The sequence below is a fragment of the Trachurus japonicus genome, chromosome 4, assembly GCF_045865225.1.
Source record: "Trachurus japonicus isolate A0001 chromosome 4, Traja_1.0".
In the NCBI taxonomy this organism is placed as follows: Eukaryota; Metazoa; Chordata; class Actinopteri; order Carangiformes; family Carangidae; genus Trachurus; species Trachurus japonicus.
Window position 1 is genome coordinate 21,636,947 of NC_140910.1, and position 21,946 is coordinate 21,658,892.

At 40.7% G+C, this 21,946-nt stretch overlaps 1 protein-coding gene across 1 annotated transcript; it reads right to left on the reverse strand.

Annotated features, from left to right (window-relative positions):
- Positions 1-6,151: 6,151 nt before the first annotated feature.
- Positions 6,152-9,251, reverse strand: LOC146988904 (prostaglandin E2 receptor EP4 subtype-like). Its single transcript, XM_085774682.1, has 2 exons — positions 8,205-9,251; positions 6,152-7,200 (listed from the first exon to the last, which is right to left on the reverse strand). The coding sequence occupies exons 1-2, from the start codon at positions 9,153-9,155 to the stop codon at positions 6,868-6,870; spliced, it is 1,284 nt and encodes a 427-aa protein (XP_085630808.1). The 5' UTR covers positions 9,156-9,251; the 3' UTR covers positions 6,152-6,867.
- Between the last annotated feature and the right edge of the window lie 12,695 nt (positions 9,252-21,946).

The following is a 21,946-nucleotide window of genomic DNA, read 5'->3' on the forward strand; positions in this document are numbered from 1 at the left end:
TGCAGCGACGCTCCAGACTGAAGGCAAGTGCTGTACGGTCTGACCGGAAGAACCAGGCGGTCGTGGTGGGCCGGTGACGAGACCTCTCCCACGCTCCTCCCTGTCTGACAGCTTCGTGATGCGTCATTTGCTTATTTATTTCTTTGGTACGAACTGTGTGGGGCCGGACAAACGGGGGAAAAAACAAAACTCACATTCGAAGGATTAAGCCATGTTATCCAGACAGAGAAATCTGCCGCAGCAGGTGTCGATCAGTGATGTACGACGGTACGCCTCATTGTCTGAGAAATGTGAGTTTTGGGTTTTTTTTCCACAACCAGCCATACATAGTTTTGTTCACTTTCAGAGGAAAGGATGTCAGCTGTAATCATGTACTGGGAATGTGCACCCAAATGAGAGTATGCCACCACGTTACATTTCTAACAGTCACAGTTCAGAGGAAGGTCTAAACAGTTTTGGTTTCAGGCATTTCATGTTCAGCTTTCTCATTTTTCTTCATGGGAGGAGAAACTGATTGTGCAAATTGTCCTTGGGAAAATAAATCATCTTCCACTGCTCAGAAACTCGGGGAAGATGGAATTTGTTGGCGAATTCACCTAAAAAAAAAAAAAAAAGAGTTGGGAAATTTGTGTTTTTGTAGATTTTTACTCTGTAGAGCGATGTCAGTCAGCGTAGCACCGAGTGAAAGACCTCAACTAATATTGGTTTTCAGTTTCCAGTAAGTCTGAAATCATGCAAAGCAAATGACGTTCTTATCAATCTCGGCTCTACTTGCTTCGTCTCTGAGGAATTTGCTGCAACACTACATCTGCCCTGGTTTTTAAAAGGTGGTTAAAACGTGCCCTGATGAAGAAAGATCGCCCCAAATGTCAATATTTCATCATACCTGCACAAAGCTGATGCTTGTAAACGTGTCAACCTGTACATAGATGAGTCAGACTTACTGTCAGGAAGTGTTCTGAACGGCCTCTGGTGGAAACTTTGCTTTTCCTGAGGTCGGTGGCTTTTACAAAATCACACCGAAAGTGTTTGAAAAAACTTTTGACATTGAGAGAAATTTTCCTGAAAACCAAGGAGCGAGACCGGTTCCTGTCAGTGAGCTCCCTCAGATCTGTCCTGTAACAAAGGAGTTTGTTATCACTGATCCTGGATCATTAATGTAAAAAGTTAGCGTAGATCCACCAGAACAAAGCGTCCTTGTAGCTGCGAGGATGCTCGTGTTTCATCTTCCGTAGGGAGTCTAACCACGTGAAATGTAATAGAGATGTTAAACTAAATTATTTTGCTGTCATCATAGCTTGGAGTTGAAGAATCAATTTAAAACAAAGGATGGTTATTTTTTAATTGATTATTTGTATTTATTGATCTGCAAAGCTTCTCAGGCAGAGTGAGATTTTCTCTCCTGTCAGGCAATTTTTCAGCCTGAACCAAAGCTGCTCTATGATGTTTTTCTTTCCTTTCGAGTCGAGTTTGCACATCATGAAACAACTAAACATGTTTTGCAGATTGTGTCTGTCAAGTGACTTCACCGCCCTGCTGTTATTTGAAAATAGACATGCATGAAATCAGAGTTTTGATAATTTCAGTTGGACCTGAGGCTTGATTATCATAATTGATAACAATGTTGATATTGATAATCGTTCATTTCTGAAAAGCCATTTTTTTATGGCTCGAGGATATTTTTCATATAAAAGCATCTGTCACTTGTTTTCCTCCAAGCATGACTGTGTCTCTTATCTCTGATGCACACGGAGCATCACACCACAGCAATATGACATTTTTATGTTTTGTTTCTTTGTGATTTTCTTTGTGATCTGCATTTAAAATCAATGTACATTTTCGAGGACAACACAACATTAATTAGATTTATTGTAAAAGTGCCATTTGTAGCCTGTGAGCTTGTTTTCTTTTCTTTTTTCCAAATGTAGCTCCTTGGAGACATGAGTGAGGGAATTACGATGTTGTTTTCCTTTTAATCTGGCTTCTTTTTTTGTACTATGTTTTGCCTTTAACTGATCATTTTAAAACACTGCCACAGTATTTAGTCTGGAGACAAATCTCTAAATGATTCTGCATAGACCTCTGAGGGATGGGTGTGCTCTCGCCTCAGAGACAGATTAGTATCAGTAATTGTCTGTGTACACTTACTTTTTTTTTTTTTAATTCGTGAAAGACAATTAGTTCTTTCTGTCGAAATCGTTTGTATCTGAAATTATCCGACAGTTACTGAAAACTCAAAGCTGCTTTGATCTTCTCCACTGTTTTGTTAGGTAAACAAAAAACATGAGGTCCTGTTTTATAAAAGTAGTTAAAGTTGGCTGTTTACACTGATTGACCAGTGAGGTAGAGACACTTGCACAATGTCATGTGAATCTTAAAGCAGAAGTAAGCGATCCGGTCGTTTTGGCTAATGCTGCGTTCCAGGCAGGCTTTTGAAACCGTAAATTACAGCTTCAAGTCACGACTTACGACTTTGTAGCGTTCCAGGCAACCCACTCGTGTTTTTCCGACCTGTTTTACCTGTGAAAGTCACTATAACGGCCACTCGTAACTTCCGACCCGTGAACTCGTACCAGATCGAACTGGTACCACTTCACAGGTCGGAAAAACACGAGTTACAGGCTGCCCTGAACGCACCATAACGTCTTGTCAGCCGATGGAGTTAGCAGCCCCCGCCCTCGTCCCTACGTCACCACATTCATGCGCATCCCTTGGCTGCACACACAGCCCTTCATGCCGTTCTCTCTCCTCATTGGATAAAACTTGTAGGATACGAGAAAAGTTTTCTCCTCGGTTTACAGCAGAGCAGAGTGACTGAGAGACCCGTGTTTCGGACCAAACACTCTATGTAAGTGATTGCTGTCGGAAGATATAACTATTTAAGACTTATATTAACACAAAAATATCGCTTACTTCTGCTTTAACAGCCCTGATGTAATAATATAATATACTATATCTTTTTTTGTGTACTTTGAGGCTGTTGGATTGTGTTTAAACAGAAATATCCATGAACTCTAACGCAGTCCAACACAACAGCCTCAGAAATGACAAAGAAGTTGCATCAAAATGTCACAGACAATAATATTAGCATTAGCATCAGTTAGAATGATACATTTCTCACGGGGAGTATCGTTTTTCTTTCCAGTTCAGTTTTTTAAATGTTGATTTCTATGACAGATCAAATTACCGCATATTATTGTGACAGTGTCACTCCGAGTGCTGAAATCTGAGAATTGCCACTCAAACATTTCAGCTACGCACAGATCTTCACAGGTTTACTGTATTGTTCAGTGTCGGCGCTCTCGGCGGTCGTCTCCAGCGGGGACAAACCTAAAAAGACAGATTTAGGTCTGATGAGTGGGTGAAGAGTTGTTCAAAGAGGAATGGATAACATTTGTCCCCTGGCCAGAGACGTACATGTATTTATCATTCTGCCACTGTCACGTGTCTGAAATGCACTACTGTGCTGAGACGTAATACAAAACGCTATCAGTCAAGGAGATGCACTTCCATTAACTTGTAAAAACTCCTGGAAAAAACATGTTTTTAGATATCAAGAGGAAAATTTAACTGACTAAAATATCACAAATACTTCTAGAAAAACACTTTTGACTCGCATCAAAGCTTTGCAATACGGATGCACAGTGACACTTCATCTGCATATCGCATCAGGTGAAATGTGACATATCAGGAAAATGTTGTGGCTGTGAGTTATTTCAACAAAAATCATCAATCATGTGCACGTCGGCAAATATCAAATCAAGATAAAACTGTAATTTCATAGTTTAAGAATGTAATATTCAATTGCACTCATCTCCCAAAATATTGAGTCTATGGTTTTGGATGTAGCAGGAAGCGAAGGTGTTCTTTTGTCAATATTTGGTTTTATTTCTTTTTTTGCCAGTTCATTTGGAGAAAGGAGTTTCAGTAATGTTTTGTGGCTCATCACTCTGTCCACTGCTACAACTCATGTTTGACCATTTTTTAATTTCCTTTTTGTTTCGTATCTGTCCTCCCTCATGTTGCCAAAAGCCGGAGCGTAACCTTTTTCATGCTACAGGATGGAGGCCTTGTTTGCTGGTTGATGGGATGTCAAATTAATAAATAGCAACATGTCAGACACTTGTTGTGATTTATTAATTTCCTCCTGGGTGTTTTTCTTTTCTTTTCTTTTTTTTTTTCAGTGTCACGCTGGCTGTTTGTTTCTAACTCTGAAATCTAGAGAGCTCTTGATCTAGACGTTGGCTATTTGCTGTAAAGCTTTTCACTGGGATGTAAATGTTCATGAGTGGAGAAAGAGTAATTGTATAATTATTATTTTTGTGCGTCTTTAACAGAACTTGAGAGAGAATTTTTACTTAACCGATGTTTATAGATTTTTATTTATGGTGTCAAGGTATGAAAATGTTGTACAGAAGTGCAGCTATGCACAGTCTTGTGTGTTTATGTTTAGTAAATGCTATTTTTAAATGTTTTTGGAGGGGAATAAATGCATTATGGCATCCTGAACATATTAAATGTCTTTTCTTTTAACAGATGGGTGTCTGGAAAAATTCAGTCACATCACATCACATCACATCAGTTGCTATATTTCCAGTTAGTTTAAATATATTGCACAAGAACTGGTGTTAAATGTGAAGCCTGTTTCTCACTGGTACCAAGAGACTGTTATCATGTGAATATCTCTTTAACAACTGGTCCAGTAACTGAAGACATGGACATGTGGACACCTGTCTTTACCCACATTCTTTATCTTTGATTAATTTACACAACATGAACATTTTGTTCTGCTCAGGGCTCAAATGATAAAAGAATAAATCTGTGCCAAGAATGAACTTATATTCATAGTACTGTTAAAAACGTGATTGCAATGTGATGATGAATTGTTATTTGACCTTACTGTAGATGTGCAAATAGAGAATTGTTAGTCATTTTGAGTTTATCTGCCCCCTAGTGGACAAACGTCAACATGGGCATGGATTTAAGTTTTCTTCAGAAGAAACGGTGCAGGTAAAATGACTGTATTTTTGAGAGTTGAAAAATGTTCTATGCACACTTGATTGTGTTTGTTTTACAGGCTCTGTTCATAAGTAATTTATCTCCTTCTCACTGTTGTCTTTTTGTTCACAATAACTTTCAGATTGGTGCATCTTTTGTCAAATCTTTCAAGGGACTTTAGGATGGATTTTCCAAACCTCGAGGAAAGAAAAGCGTCCTGCAGGTGGAGCTGAGGAAAGATGTCGGTCACCGGTGTGTTGTCCCGCTGCCGGACCTCTTCGCCACCTGGACCAGTGTCACGTTGACCTCCAGCTAGTGGCTTTTTATAAACAGGTGAGTTCAGGAGCTACAGTGTTTCATGTGTTGAATTGGAGTTAATTTGACACTGACCGAGAGGACCATGTCACACACATCTACAATATTCAAAGATAACACAATAAAGTAAAAATGTGTTTCTACTTTGATGCACAAGTTCAGCTGCCCAGGTGATGTCATACTACCATCAAATCCATACAATAAAAGGTGTGTTGTCATAGATGAAATCTAATAATCCTGCAAATTTATGTTCTAAAAAGGGAGACTACGGTATTCATCTTTTGAAATATAAAATGGAACTTGAACCTGAGGGATAACTATGACTGTCTGAAAACCAAACGCTGAGTCAGCAAATAAGCTAGATCCTTATTTGTTCAACTATGTCCATATTGACTTACTGCAGTCCAAATTATGCAAGTTTCTTTAACATTATATTTTTACAGATCTTAAATTTCTATTTATTTCTAGATAATCTCCTAAGAAGTTTTCTGGAAAGAATCGTATCTGCATAAAGTGTAGGCTAATAATCATTATTAAGAGGATGGCAGGTGAAGAGTGTCTAAAACAAACATTTCAACACAAATGAAGAGTTGAGTTCCAATAATAAATGAGTTTATTGGACTTTAGATGCAGCAATGTATTTAATTGAAACTTGAATAAACCTAACGAATTGATCTGCATCAAAATGTATTCAATTAAAGTTGGTAATTAATAGGAAATAAATATTTTTAATTGATTTGACAGAGCCAGAGCCCTGATCAGGTCCAGAGGGGGCCGAAACCAACTTCCTTATTTGCTCAGCTATGGAGATCAAAGACGAGCTCAGGCTCAGTTTTACTGCAAAAAAGAATCTTTAATACAAACAGTCATCAGTAGTTTAAAGTCAGTGCTTTATTAAGTTCATATCAGTGTCTTTCTGTCATGAAAAAATACCCAAAGCCACATCAGGTGTCTCATAACAACAACTGTGATGGATCTCAGATGGGGTTTTTTCTTGGGATGTCTCTGCACTGCATGATAACATGACCTTCAACACCATCACAGGTCCATTGCAAACTGTCTAGAGGTGTAATGTGCTGTCCATCTTTCTGCAGGAACTGCACAATACTCCTTTACCTCCCACTGATCCGTTCACATAAACTGAAGGACAGGCCGACAAGATGGAGGGGAGAGGAGACAGACTGAAGAAAAGTGCAACATTGTGTGGATGTGCTGGTAAGGAGGAGGTCGGGGGGATGGTTGGACGAGGAGAGGGTGGATGAGAGTCAGTGTTACAGAGTGCAGGCACAGTCATGTGTTATTGTTGCACTTCTGTAATAACATCCAAGTCAGGTCAGTCCTGTGCAGTGCAGGCAGCATCTCCATACATTCAATCAGAGCAGACCCTCCTTTTTTATTGTATAAATAATCCTCCAGGAGCTCGGCCCAGCACTGGGGCCACACACTGGTTGCTGTCTTTCCATGTCACAGGTGACGACTCTGGTCTGAAGCAGAGTCTGTGCTGCTGCATCGAGCGGCAAACATTCATCAAACCGGTCTTTGGTCTGCGGTGTTTTAAGTCTGGTTGAGGCTCTCTGTGTCGCACGGAGTGAATTTGACAGTAGCAGGCAGCTGAGTGATGATGTTTGCGCTGCACATGAGCTGCGAGAACACGTGGCTGTCCTTCGTGATATCAGGATAAAACAGATGTCTTTGTGGTGTGGCGGAGGAGCTGCTGCGAGTGCTGCCGCCTCGTCTGGATAAACTGAGCAGGCGTCGAAACAACGACCTCCTGAGGAGGATGTAGATCCAGGGGTCCAGGATGGGGTTAACAGAGGCTATCCTGATGGCAGCCAGGTCAGCTTCAGGATCATCTTTCAACATGAAGCGGTTGGCAAACACACGGACCTGAAGGAAAAAAACTTCTGTTAACTATTGTTCACAACTTCAGATGAGTCAGAGAGAGTCAGACGGTTTTAAATACTGTAATGTGATATGTTCACAGGAATATTTTATTCATCAATTTCACAGTTTTCCAATTTTACTCAAATTATGTAAAGGTTTTAATTCTTAAACATGACAATAACTGTAGGGCTTTATTTTTATCCATTAATTTAGTTTTTGAGCTATAAAAACAAATGGAAAAGTTAAAAGCCCCTTACTATTCCCTCACAGCTCTACATCTTTTCTCAACAGATTAAATGTCTTTTCAAACAATGTCCCTTCTCAAACGTTTTCCCTCCCATAGTTGGATAAGAGGAACTACCAATTAAATGTAAGAAAAATTGATTAATGGAGAATGGGGTCACAAAATAAACATGATTTACTGTTTAAGAAAATTGTTTTCAGTTATCCTATTGTGTTTGACAGAGGCTTCTTTGGGAGGACCCTCAGGTTTGGGGCCAATTAGACCACATGAAATGACCAAAACCCATGTATCATAACCACATAGAGGACATATGAACAGGAAATACATCATTGTCAAAGCTTTGAACTTCAGTTTCAACTTCAATTCATAGGTTTTTCGTTAGTTTAATGCCATTGTTGTTTTAAATAAGTCCTTTAGATTAGAAAAAAAAAAAATCTTATGCACTGAAATTTGTGAAATAGCTAGCTAGTGATCCCATTCTTTATTTTCTTTCTTCTTTATGATATATAAATAATAGACTATGATATTACTCCATGTTGGCCACAGTTTGACAGTAGTTGTGCTCTCCTTGAGTTTTGTCTTTCAGTAAGGTATTATATACTTCTATTACTGCGTTATAAGTGATCGGACAGTTCCGTTAAGTTGCTGCCGCTGCTCCATTTAGATAAAGTAATGGATTAATGGTGGATGTGCATTGTGCAGCTACGCCAACAGCTACTGCAGCCCCGTGCGTAATGAACCATACATAGGTTATTTGACTCACCACCAGCGGGGCTGAACAAGCCAGAACCACCGCGGAGGTCATCACCAGCACCGTCATCATCTGCGTCTCCGCGGCGGAGGACAGAGCCCTCCATCTCTCCCGGACGCTGGCTCTGGTGACCGGCCGCTGCACCGTCCTCTGCCGCATGAGCAGCAGCGCTCCGCACACCGCCAAGTTCAACACGATGGTGCCCAGGATGAGCAGCAGGCTGACGGCGCCGTACAGCACCGAGTACGCGGCGGCCAGCGGCTCGTGCGTCTTCCAGTCGATGAAGCACCAGGTGCCGGACGACTGCAGCGAGCTCCGCGCCATGCCCATCATCGGCAGGCAGCAGAAGAAGATGTGACTGATGTAAATGAGGAAGAGGAACTTCTGCGCAAAGCGTCTGTCCACCCCCCAGCGCTGGTAGGTGTAGGGGCAGCAGATGGCCAGGTAGCGCTCCGCCGCCATGGCGCATATGATGCTCAGACCCGTCACCCCGAAGAACAGCAACAAAAAGGACTGGAACTCGCAGACGTGCTCGTTTTTCAACACCTTCTGGTCCTGGTAGTTGGCGATGGTGAGCGGGCTGGCCAGGCAGGTGCCAAGCAGGTCCGTCACCGCCAGTCCGCACACCAGCGTGTAGAAAGCTGAAGATTTCCTCTCCTGCTTCGACACTGAAAGGACAATTATTGCGATCAAATTCCCAATGGCGCCGCCGGCGAACATGAAAATAGGCAGAGCCATCACTGTCTGCACTGTGGCCGCTTGTGATGGCCGAGCCGCGGTGTCGTTGAGAGAAACTGGTCCGTGCGTAAAGTTTGGGCTCTCCATCTCCACAAGCAACCACGGGCTGGCGTTTGTCAGCGATATCCCCTTCAGTGTGTTGTGGATTTGTGAGCGCGTTTCCTCTTTAACCCCCTGCAACGGAAGATAAGGAGTCAGCAGGGGCATTTTCTCTGGTAGCCCCATCCCCTCTACTTTCCAGTAACCCAGATGCTAGTTAACCACGAAGGATGTTGCGCGCAGCTGTGAGCCAAGTGGTGGGACGGCTCTAAATAAAAAACCGAGCCACCCAGCGGCCTGACAGGACGGATGGATGGGATGGGACGAAAAGCGAAATAGGCGATTCTGTCTCTCAGTTTCCGCTTCATGTCTCATCTGCTCTTCCTTGGCGTCATCGCAGCTTCGCATGTTGTTTGTGGCCGCGGGTAAGGAGGTCAGCTCGAAGAGGCTGCTGAGTGAAAAAAAAGAGGCTGCAGACTTTTCTCACCCAGTTACACATGAGTCATGTGTGGTCGCAGAGAGGTTTGTGTGTGGTATATGCAACAGTTGGTCCTGCTGCTGCTCAGTTCACTCAGTTTGCATCCAGAAAAACTACTGAGGTGATAAAAATGATAGTTTCTTATGAGACATCCTTAATAATAATAATCTGTTTGACAGTTTTTCTCATTTGGTTTGGCTAATTTCTTGAAACAGAAATTACATTCTCAAAACAACATGGACAAACCTTCAGACCACTTGGCGACTGTTCTGTATTTCTCATTCATTTCATCACATTGCAATTGTCTTAGTAGGCTACATCTTTGCAAATGATTAAGTACAGGTATTTAGCAAAATTTGAATAGATCTCGTTGATCTTAACTGACTGATGGATTCTCAGTCTAATGGTTGTTGCTTACACAATGCCAAAGGGACGATGTATTTTGGGGGCACTGACTATTTATATGAGAAAGAAATTTAGTTTTGACATGTGTGTGAACTGTTTTGGGAGAGCTATGAACTTTTTCAAGTGAGCTATGGTGTTGTGCTGAACTGTAACAGTGTTTTTCCAAATGATCTTAGAGTTTTGAGAATTTAATTTCTGTTTCAAGAAATGAGCCAAACCAATGGAGAAAAACTGTAATGAAATAGTTACTACAAAGAATCTGGGATATATTCATTATCATATTAATAATTGATTACCAAACCAAACCAAAGTGCATTGCTGGCAGATGAATCATCTGGAGAAATGGGAATTCAAAATCTGTTCTAGATTAATGGTCAATGACGCTTTAGAAATACTTGATCAACCACTAATACAGCAGCGTATCAGCCTCTTATTAAAGGGATAGTTCAACATTTTGGCAAATTGGCCCATTGCCATAATCCCTCATAGCGTGGTGAATGTGCAGGTCACAACTTGTCCACGAGAGCGTTTTGCGGTTGTGTCTTTGATGAGTTTGATCAGGGAAACCAAGAAATCCCATTAGACTCCGTAGCGTAGCTCTGAGCAGCTCGTGGCTCTGCTCCGCCGTTCTAAAAATAGCTTGCACTGAAAATTAAAGGTAATGAACCTACTGCTATGACTATAGGGATTATGGCAATGGGCCAATTTGCCAAAATGTTGAACTACCCCTTTAAGGATAAAGACGTATAAGTATTAGCTTGAACGTAGTAACTTTGTTTAACGCTGTGCAGCTGTTCTGACCTTGTTTACGTGTCAGAGTGTTTCCTCACAATGTTTGTGAATTTGTGCAGCATGTCCGGTTTCCACAGAGACATGAACCCTCGCAGCCAAAGCCTCTAAAGTATGTATTTACTCACAGCTGTTTACATGCACATATGAACACCTCCACCTGTCACTGCCGCTGAGTCACATTTAAAGTTTGTGCCCAGCTTCAACTTCCACTGGATCACCAAAACAAGATTTAAATAAATAAAATAATAATAATAACCAGGATTTGTTTCTGTAACATCTGTAATTACACAAATAAGCAGCACTGAATGAACATGTTAAACCGAAACAGACATATTTCCGCCCAATTGAGCATATGCACTTTGAATTTCGAAATGTTAGATCAAACTGATAAACTCAGATATATTTCTCATGTTTCTCTCCAGAAATGTCTTCACAGCTTCTAAGGAAAAAGAGATTCCTGTCACTTAGTGATATTGTATTTCACATGTAGTTAATTCACTCCAGTGATGCCGGGGGCTGAAGAGAGGACTGTGTGAGGAATGATAGCATACAATGACAGCAGCTAATGAAAAACAACAAAACACAAACACAAACGAATCAGTTACAGAAGTGCATTACTCTTTGTGTTGTCTCTGTTTACTTCTAGTTTTGATTCGGAGACTGAAACTTCACTGAATTTGCAGACCAGTGATTCAAACACATGAACATATGATTGGGAAAAAACAGGAGCCCGTGATCCAATGAGCTGCTGCTGCTGCTGCTGCTGCTGCTGTGGTCGGTATTTTTTTTTCCAGCACAGCACAGAGCTTTGTCCCAAACAGAGATGACTGTAAATGGTTGTGAGGAACAACAGAGGGCTGATAGACAGCGAGAACACGGGCGACGTCAGTGCACTTAAGTCTGCTCCGACTCTCAGGCCATCACACATTCATTACAGCGTGACTTATGTTTACAGTGAGCGGCAGCGGAGAGGGGTGTCTGTCTGCAGCCAACCTTAAAAGACAAAACACAACACCTCTCTGAGAGGTAAACCACTGCTGCTCATCCCTGCTGCAGACAAAAGGAGAGCTGGCAGAGTCTAAAAAAAAACAAACCACTTCAATGATGCCAAAGCTCGGAAACTCCAACATGTCCTTGAGGTGAATCATGGAATGTCCAAGACGTCCCTCCATTGGTTTTATGGCGTCTAAAGGTAATTCATTTATTGCAAATGCACTTAGAGCGTATTATCTATGTCTGTGGTTTCAACAGTGGGCAGCAGCTATAAAAATGTACATAGATACTTTATGACTAAGCTGCAAAAAAGAACATGCTACAATATCCCCTTAAAAGGTCTATCTGTGTCTATCTTTAAAACTCATCTGAACACGTGAATCAGCACTTAACGTCACAACCAAATGAACAAGATGTTTTCACCCACTATTTTATGCTAAAACAACCTTCATTTATGATTTTATTATACAATAACATTATATATACTTCACGAAACACTATTTAGTAGTGTTTTGCAGTGTTCCCATCAACAGCAAAAGACAGTTAAAAGTGTCCGTCGCAATAAGTTACTTCCCAGGGCCCAAACTGACAAACTACTTGTTTGTCCAACTAACAGTCCAAAACCTAAAAACATTAAAATGTTTTTAGGTTTAAGTCTTCTGATCTACAATATCTACAATACTATGTGTACACTGCTGGACTGACCATTGGCTCTCCACCAACAAATCTGTATCACACAAGAAAATCCATTGAACTTCTTACTGGCCCTATTAGCAGTGTTGGGAACGTTACTTTTAAAAAGTAATTAGTTATAGTTACTAATTACTTCTCCCAAAAAGTAACTGAGTTAGTAACTCCACTACTTCACTATAATAGTAACTAGTTACCAGGGAAAGTAACTATTGCGTTACTTTTTCTTTCTTTTTTTAAAGTTTAAATATGTCGAAGAATTTGGATTTTTTTTCTCTCATTTTTAAATGGTATTTTATTGTTTTCATATATTTCACTGATCGCAATTATGGAATGTGAGTGTGTGTTTTATTGAAAGCGAGGCTGGTGTGCCTATGAAAATAGGTTACAGTGGGTTTTTTAAGTGCTGTGGCTACAAGCAAATCTCATATTGTCTCTGTACAAAGACAACAAAGACCTTTTTAAATGTGAAAACAGTGGAGACCTATTCAAGATTTGCGTTTAATAACAGGCGAAACATCGAAATTAATTTATTCATGGCCACATTAAGTGAAATTATTAACTTTACCGATTATCCATCTGATTATCTGTCCTGCTGCGAGCGCACAACTTCTCAGGGTATCCGCGGATCCTTAAAAAGTCTTAAATTCATGTATCTAAAATTAAGGCCTTAAAAAGTATTAAATTTATTAGAAAATTCTAAGATGGTCAGCACATCATCACAGCATCATAAAATATGTATGCACTTAAACTTTTATATGAAATAACAGGGTATCCGCGGGGTCTTAAAAAGTCTAAAATGTGAAAATCTAAATTTTAAGTCTTAAAATGCCTTAAATTTGTTGAATTATTGTGTTCAAGTCTTAAATAATTTTAGACAGGTCTTACATTTTCTTATGCCCACCATGGGCGAGCATTTCACTCGCATTTGCCCCTAAAAAAAAACAAAACATGTGTGAACCAGGAAAATCACAAAAAGAAAGAGCACAACCTGCGATTGGTCAAAAACTACAAATCCCACAATTCTCTGGCCTCAACAATAACAGTAGTTAGTGTAAGTAAGGGAGAGTGGAGCTGTCGGTGAAAAGAGGAAACAACGCCACGTCTGGTCCTGTTCTATGTTGTTCGTTCACACCGTCACCGTTTATTCGTTACGTCCGCGGTGTAAAAGGCCGTAACGCAAAGACGCGATTAGGCGCGAGACGCGGTAGACGCGACTTTTTTTTTTTTGCAACGCAATACACCCTTTTTTTGGGGGGCGACGGGACCATCGCGTCTTCGTCTATTTCATCGTGTTTGGTGGGAAGACCCACAAGGGGCTTCCCACCAAACACGAGGAACGCTTTTTTTTCGCTCGAGTTGTGACGCGCGACCGAACGCGAGATACGCGATTTTACGCTCGTTTTGACTCGTGTCAAAAAAAAATTCACGAGCCCGCCAACAACTTTTTTTTTTTTTTCAAAGGAGGTTCAACTGGACTTAGTTATTTGTCTAGGAAGACGTTTCACCTCTCATCCAAGAGGCTTCATCAGTTCATGTAGCATCTGACCAGGCTGGGACTGGACCAACTAACTGGTGTGGAGACTCAGTATAAGTCCAGTTGCTTTCGATTTAACCTCCTTTGAAATACTATGACCTGGACAAATGAGAATATGCACAGGCCTACAACAACATTTCTGCTCTCATCAACCATGGTTGAGATCACGCTGCGCTGTAGCTGCTCTGGAAGAGTTCCGGGCTGATGAGCTACAGAGACTTTAGAGTCTAAAGGAGCAGTGCGTCGCTGTGTCGGACTGTTTGGATTTAATGAAGAAGCTGCACAGAGTCAGGTGAGCAGAAGCTGCACAGCGTCCTGCTGTGCTACCGGAGCTTGATATATGGAAAAAAAAACAAAAAAAACCCGCCAGGCGCATGTCGCGGTGGAGAGAACAGCTGAGTTTTCCGCTCCTACAGCTGAACATCTGATCTGTGGTGAAGACGTACAGAGACCTGCCACAGTGTCACGGTGCATTAATATAAACTCTGTCCTCAGACTGTCCTGACCTGTCCCTGAACACCACACAGAGACAACATGGAGCTGTGTGACAGGTTGAGTTTTACTTATCATCATAATTAATACATACTTAGTACTTTCCCTCCGATCTCGGCTTCCCTCTGCTAGTTTGTGTGTGTGAGGCTCAGTGTTGTGCAAGTTAATGAAAAATAGTAACTAGTTACAGTTACTAGTTACTTCATTTAAAAAGTAACTCAGTTAGTAACTGAGTTACTTAAACCAAAAAGTAATGCGTTACTGAGAAAGTAACTTTTTCGTTTCTTTAAAACGTTTTTTTTGGTGGTTTTTTTCCAATGCTCCCACTAAATAAAGGTTGATGGAATAGGCTTTATGCACAGCTCCACTTACTTCCTGAACTTAAACCAGCTCCTTTATTTCCTGTCTTGCATTATTGGACAAACTGATTATGGTGTGTCTGTGACTCTGACCTCAGTAATGGTCAGACACCTGGAATCAGGAGCAGTGGAGCTGTGCATAAAGCCTTTTCCCCTCTAACCGTCATTTCTGTAGACTGATGCTGATGAAAAAACTCGTATTTTTATCTGTAAATTTTACCATCATCATCATGCTGCATCTTGACCGAGTTACATTCAAGAACCTGTTTTCAGTGACGGAAAGTAGGTAAATTCACTCCAGCGGTCTTTTTTTTTTTCCGATCGATCAGCTGTGTTTACCCAGAGCGAGTGCTCTGTGTTTAGCGTTTCAGGCGTCATAATTGGAGTCCGTCTGTCTGTCGGATTCATACCGCTGCTGCTGCTCGGGTGGAGTGGGTGCTTGTGTGTCTCGCTGTGACTCTCGAGCTGTGTCCCAGGGGCTGCAGGCTGCACTGGCGCACAGCTGATCGGTCTCGGATGCTGCGTTAGCTGCGTTACCTTTAGCTCGCCGTCCTGCCCTGACCTGACCTGAGGCAGCTGACGTGTGGCCGAAACCACCTTGCGTTTCATTCAACCGAACTGTAGTAATGCGCCACTTCACATTCTCAGTAACGGCAACAGCGTTGTAACGATGGGAAAAGTAATTAATTAGATTACTCGTTACTGAAAAATATAACGCCGTTAGTAACGCCGTTATACTCTAACGCCGTTATTACCAACACTGCCTATTAGTGTCTTTACTGTCCCTCTCTGTGTGCCTGTCACTCAGAGTGCACACGACAGCGTGCGTTTTCTTGAACTGGGCTCCCTGGCCAAACACAATCAAGTCTTGATCCTTACAGACCCCCTCAACACTTCCCAAGTTTCCTCTTCTGTGTTGCCAATTGAACCAGAACCAGCTTCTAGTTTTGACATCACAAATCATTCTTGACAGTGCTGCACCTGTTAAACTCAGATTTCAGGCAAACACCGAAAAACTTTCTACTTTCAGCAGATGTGGTGGGACTTTAAACATGCACGGATCATTGTTTCTCATTGATGGCAAAGACGGGTTGTGAACACATCATAACATGAACATACATTTATAGAGGGAACCCATATGAAAATCAAGTTTTGATACTTTAACTGTTTAGTTTATACGTATGTCCTTTTCTATAAAGGTCTGTTTTATCAAACTGATCAGACACAGAAAACCTCGGGCAAAGTCGTATTATTGATAGCTGACTCTTATTTTCTTGAATCATCATTTAAATTAGTAGCTGAAATGTAAAAAAAAAAAAAAAAAATCGTGAAAAAAAGCTCATTAAGTTAACATATTCAAATTCCTTTCAAGATGTTGCGTCAAATGTACAGAAAACTGGGAAACTGCCAAATTTAAAAATTAAGAAGCAAGTACGAGTGAGTTTGATGTTTGTTTGTTTGTTTTTAGTTCTGTTTTTTTGCACAATTGTTTCTGCCCATTTGATGTCAATCGGTGAGCTTTTTATCTGTCAAGTGATCACCTCAGCTGCCAGATAAGGAGGGAGTTGGCTCTCAGGAGGTTAATCCAACCCATCATTATCATATTCCCTCAAGAGCAACAAAATACTTGGTAAAAGCAAAGTACAACATCTGACCAGCAGCAGTGGCACGAACACAAGCTTCTCCCACATTTAAGTATCAGACATTAAAACACTGGAGTGTTTGTTTTGCACAACAAGATGCTCATCATGTGGTTTTATAAAACATCTCATAAGAGAAGCATTGCGGTCCTCTTGTGTTGTTGTTTTATGTAGCAGCATTTTCACTGATGAAATCATAAGTAGAAGGGGAAGTGAAGTCCAAACATCAGAGGTCATTTGAGACCCACTTCAAACTGCATATCACGACATGCGAGCAGCAGCTGCTTGGGGAACAAAAGAGCGCAGATGTAAAGGCTCCTGGTGCATAAGGAGTTTAAGATGAGAGGAAAACAAAACACAAAGTCATCCCTAAATCGCAAACAGAATCGAGAAAATGAAACTTGAGGAAAATAAACTAATTGTATGAACAACCCAGATCAGAGAAAAAGCACTAGTGCTGACAGAGATGTGCATTACAGTGAGTGTGTCACTGGTGTGTTGTCACTTGGAGCATCACAGGTGTGACACATTTTTTAATGGAGTTTAATGGAGTACAGGTGACCTGTGATGCGGGGATGACCTCCCAAGAAGAACAGCAGCATCAGCACAAAACAGGCAAAGCCCTGTGCCCGAGAAAACATGTTTATAAACAAACAATTTTCAACAACAAGGAAATGCAGTGCCGAACAGATTACATTCTCTACCCACATGGTGAGGAAATGTTTTTTATACCGAACATAATGAATCACCTCTTTTTGCAATTCGATGTCAACATCACCACATCTGGAAACAAACACAGTTCTTTGTTCTTATCAAATTTTAGTAATTTTAATAAAACTGTTTTGAGATGAAGAGTAAAATAAATGTAATGTGATATTGTGTTATCTATTTATTTCAAAGATATCTTTGGGCAATTTTTGCCTTTAATTGACAGGATAGTGGAGCGAAACAGGAAAGGGAGGAGAGAGACTGGGGGAATGACACGTAGTACACAGATTTTTTTTTTTTTTAATTTTTATTTAACCTTTATTTATCCAGGAAGGATCCATTGAGATTTGACAATCTCTTTTCCAAGGATGTCCTGGTCAGGAAGCATTACAAAACAAACAATCAAAACAAGCGAGAAAATACATAGCAAGAGCAAGGTAGCAAAGACACAATGATCATTTATACATTAAAAGAGACCCCAAAAGTGCAATACAATTTGAAAGCTAAGAGTCACAGGTGCAACTGGTGGCTAATAGTTCAGAGAGAGATTGTTTAAAGCCAGAAAGAGGGATGAGAGTTCCCATCCTCATCTTGACTTGCAGGTCATTCCAAGACCAAGGCCCAAAGTAGGAGAGGGTCCTCATCCCTAACTCTGTCCTCATTAAGGGAACCTTAAATCGCAACCAGCTATTAGCTCTAAGATCATGTGTAATTTGAACAGAACAACAGTAAACTTTGAGCAGAGGTATGGAGGCAGTTTGCGTGATATAGCCTAGAATATACCAGTGCTGTAACCTCCGGGTGTTCAGGGAGGAAAAACCAGCGAGTGTGTATAGAGTGCAATGGTGAGTCCTGAAAGCTGAGCCTGTTATGTAGGAGGCAGCATGATAAATGGGATCCAGTTTGGCTAGGGTGGACGGGCAGTCAAATCTATAGATGGTGTCGCCAAAGTCAAGCTGTGGTAGAAATAAACTGGTGACTAAACGCTTAAATAGAAAAGCACGATTTGGATCTGTATAAGAAGCTCACTAAGAATTTTAGCTTTTTTGTTAAGTAGGAGATGTGGTGTTTGAAATTTAGATCCTTATCTAGCCAGATGCCCAGATATTTGTATAATTGGCACAGATGGGAATCGATCCAGCGATCACTGCATTTGGCATTGCCAAGATGGGATGTGCTCGTGACCACTGGACCACTAAACACCCTGTTATCTATGCAACAAGATTTACATATCAGTAATATTGTTACAATTGATACTATCAATAACAATATTGATACTTATGGTGTTAGCTGACAATCACACAAAAAGTTGTTTTGTTTTGTTTTGTTTTGTTTCTTGATTGAGACAATTTTGTTCACTTGAAATTACAAATTTCCCTCTGCTCTTTTAGCCTATTCAGATGAGAAGGAAAACATTTTGTGGGAAAAATAAATTAAGATCAGTAGTTAGCAATGTGCACTGTAAACACACTGGAATAATAATAGTCAGAACAGACACAGAATAGTAGGCTATTGTAGATTAAATTTGAAACCTTTATGTGATTAAAGATAACTAGACTTCTCATATGGTTTTACCATTTTTAGCAAATTCCTACAGTTGGAGAAATACTTACACTGAAGTCCTCTGTGTTCACTGCACAAATTAAAGTAAAATTGGATGTAGTTCGATACGTCTGCTTTTATGTCTGTGCAGTTTTGATTAAATTGAGTGAAGAATGAATTATTTAAACCAGTTTTTCTATATACACAGTCTGTGGTTTCCATTCATTACCTCCAGACAGACTCCAGTGGGCCACAGTGAAATATGGAAGGATTTGGAAGAGTTTGATTAGGTCAAAATAAACGATTCCTAGTCAGAGTAAATAAAAACTCGTATTGAGTTTCACTCTCATTATTTGACAGTTTTATACCCCCGAGGAGGTTAGATTGAATAACTACCCCTTCTCTGTGTGACAGCTTGTCTCATACCTATGGTTGTGACAATAACTAATTATTTATTAAAATGATATTAAAGCCAGAGGGCAGTGGGCTGGCGCTTGAATTGGAAGTTAAATCAGCTTGATTTGAACCATGTTAAACAAAAGTGGGAAATGTAGAGACATGAATCACAGAGTTTGGCATCTTATTGTTATCACTGACTCCGATCAAATCAGCTCCTAAACTTTGGCGGCAGATGGATCGCCAAAAAGCAGAGCAGAGGTTCTGTTTTTGAGTATTTCTCGACAACATACCCTACTGTGCCACTGTGCAGGAATCAGATCGGTGCCGGTCCTTGTCTTATCCTCTACGTTCCAGAAAAATATTTCTGTACTCATGGGCATGCTCTGATCTTAAACAGCAAACACAGATGATAGAGAGGAGTCAAGTTTCAGAAGATATATCAGTTACACCCTACAGGGATTCAAAAAATGAAAGAAGCTGTGGCTTTGAAATTGGATAGGAGGAGACGTGATGCTTCATATTCAGATGAAATATTCACTGACTTCCTGCTTTTTTAGTATCTTTCAGTTCCAAGTAACTCGATGCGGTTTGTTTGTTTTGGCCTTGTGCATGTACACCAGTTGATATGAGTAAAAACAGCCAAACATTTGTGACTACAACAACATTGTGGCTCACATTAAAAGCAGCACACGACATACTGTATACTTATATCTCAAGCTGCCACTTCTGACCGATTAAACTTTTGGCCGAAATGGTTTTGTTTACACTGGAGTAAATTAAGTAACTGATATGACTGCTCCAAAAACAGGACAGAGGAATGAGACGTCAAGTCAAACAGGTTGTATTGCGAACAGGAGGATTCGGCGCTCAGACTCAGACAGGAAGTTACTCACCATGGGACAGTTCATAGGAATAAGACACGTCCAGCAGCACCAGTGCGTCACAGAGATGGTTTTACTGACTGAATAGAATAGAATAGAATATACTTCATTAATCCTTTGCGGGAAATTTTTTCGTCACAGCGCTCCAGTGTACAAATTAAATATTACAAAAATTACAAAGTTAAATATTACCAGAATTACAAAAGTTAACCCCCGCCCCACCCATCTTAACAGTATATACAAAAGAAAATATAAGCATACAATAAATAAATCTCTGTTGAGGTGATATTTAGCACCTGGAAATAAGCTGCTTCATTGTACATAGTGAGCAGGTTTATTGCACAAAAGTATTGTATAGTTTAATGGCCACAGGCAGGAATGGTTTCCTGTGGCGCTCTGTGGTGCAGCGCGGTGGAATGAGTCTCTTGCTGAATGTGCTTCTGTGGCCGGCCAGCACGTCATGGAGAGGATGGAGAGAGTTGTCCAGTATGGACTTAATCCTGGACAACATCCTTCTCCCTGACACTAGCTACTGTCAGGGAGTCAAGCTCCTCTCCAACAACATGGCTGGCTTTGCGGATGAGTTTGTTAAGTCTGCTGCGCTTCGTTAGAGAAGATCTGGTTCTTGTTTTTTGATCTCCGCAGTGAAATATTTGATCAGTCTGTGGAGGCGACAGATGGATGTCCTTCTTTCTTGATCCTCCAACTTGGTTTTATGCATTTCGCCATTTTTTTTTTTTAAATGGTTGTTTGATATTTCTTTTTTCCTTTTCTTACTCCTTTCTGTCCTTACTCTTTTCTTTTATATCATGTATTTACCTTTAGCCTTGTGCACTGTCGTTTCTTTGTTCAACATGTCTTTGTCCTGTGAGTGTCCTGAGTGTTTGTGTTAAAGGAGGCTGACTCATTGCAAACCAATTTTACCCAAGGGTATAATCAGAGTAATCTTGACCTTTACTACTCTTAAATATATTCTGAGATTGCACCACACACGGTCTCTCCCATGAGTGACCCAAACCCAATTCATCAGAAAATTCATTAGAAAATAATTCACACACCGGTATTTAATTCTGTGGTAGAGCAGCAGATCATCATCACTGTCATCCATCATCAAAATGAATTTGTGGTACTCTCTCATGCTATGATTTTCATCCTTTTTTTTTCTTTTTGAGCAATACTCACCCTCATACACCCATCTGGGGAGCAGATGCTGAGATTGTTTTTCAGTGTATTCATTCACAAAGAGTGGAATATCCCAATTACTGTGTTTGGAGGTTCATCAGAGGCGAGGAAACTGATCCTCAACTCAAATACGCCTTTGTAAAGTTTTGTGTGATCTTTAGTTCAGGGATTTCAAACCAGGTGGGACGTCGGTGTTGGGACATGGCTGATATTGGCACTTAACCTGAAACTTAATCCAGGCCAAACACGAATGGGCCAATCCATTACGTATTAGTGTTTCACAATTGCTTACACACTTAAATTGAAATGGGCGAAACCTGAAGCTCTCAGACCAAATCTCTAAACCAAAGCTGCAAAACATGCAAAACGCAAGTCCTGCTTTACGCCAGTCACACTGTCAAGCGGCTGGTATAATTGTTTACCAACTTGTGTTATGGAGGACAATAAATGTCAATGAAGAAAGAGCTTTAAAGCAGAAGTAAGCGATCTGGTCGTTTTGGTTAACTTCCTGTCAGAGGATGGAGTTAGCAGTCCCCGCCCTCGTCCCTACGCTACCACATTCACGTGCTGCACACACAGAGAGGACCGCCCCTTTATGCCGTTCTCTCTCCTCATTGGATAAAGGTTGTAGGATACAAGGAAAGTTTTCTCCTCGGCTTGCAGCAGAGCAGAGTGACTGACAGACCCGTGTTTCAGACCAAACACTCTATGTAAGTGATTGCCGTCGGAAGATATAACTATTTAAGACTTATATTAACACATATATTCTGCTTACTTCTGCTTTAACTGAACTTCCTTTGCAAATCAGACTGTCCCGGGCCCAGAAAACACTTTTCTGTACAGTAACTTTTATACTTTTCAAAAATATTTTTTCCTTTT

Bases quoted from the DNA above. Each gene is read 5' to 3' on its own strand.
- LOC146988904 (XM_085774682.1), bottom strand. From the start codon at position 9,155: ATGGGGCTACCAGAGAAAATGCCCCTGCTGACTCCTTATCTTCCGTTG. The intron at 7,201-8,204 runs GTGAGTCAAATA...TTTTTCCTTCAG, and splicing joins CTTGTTCAGCCCCGCTGGTG to GTCCGTGTGTTTGCCAACCG.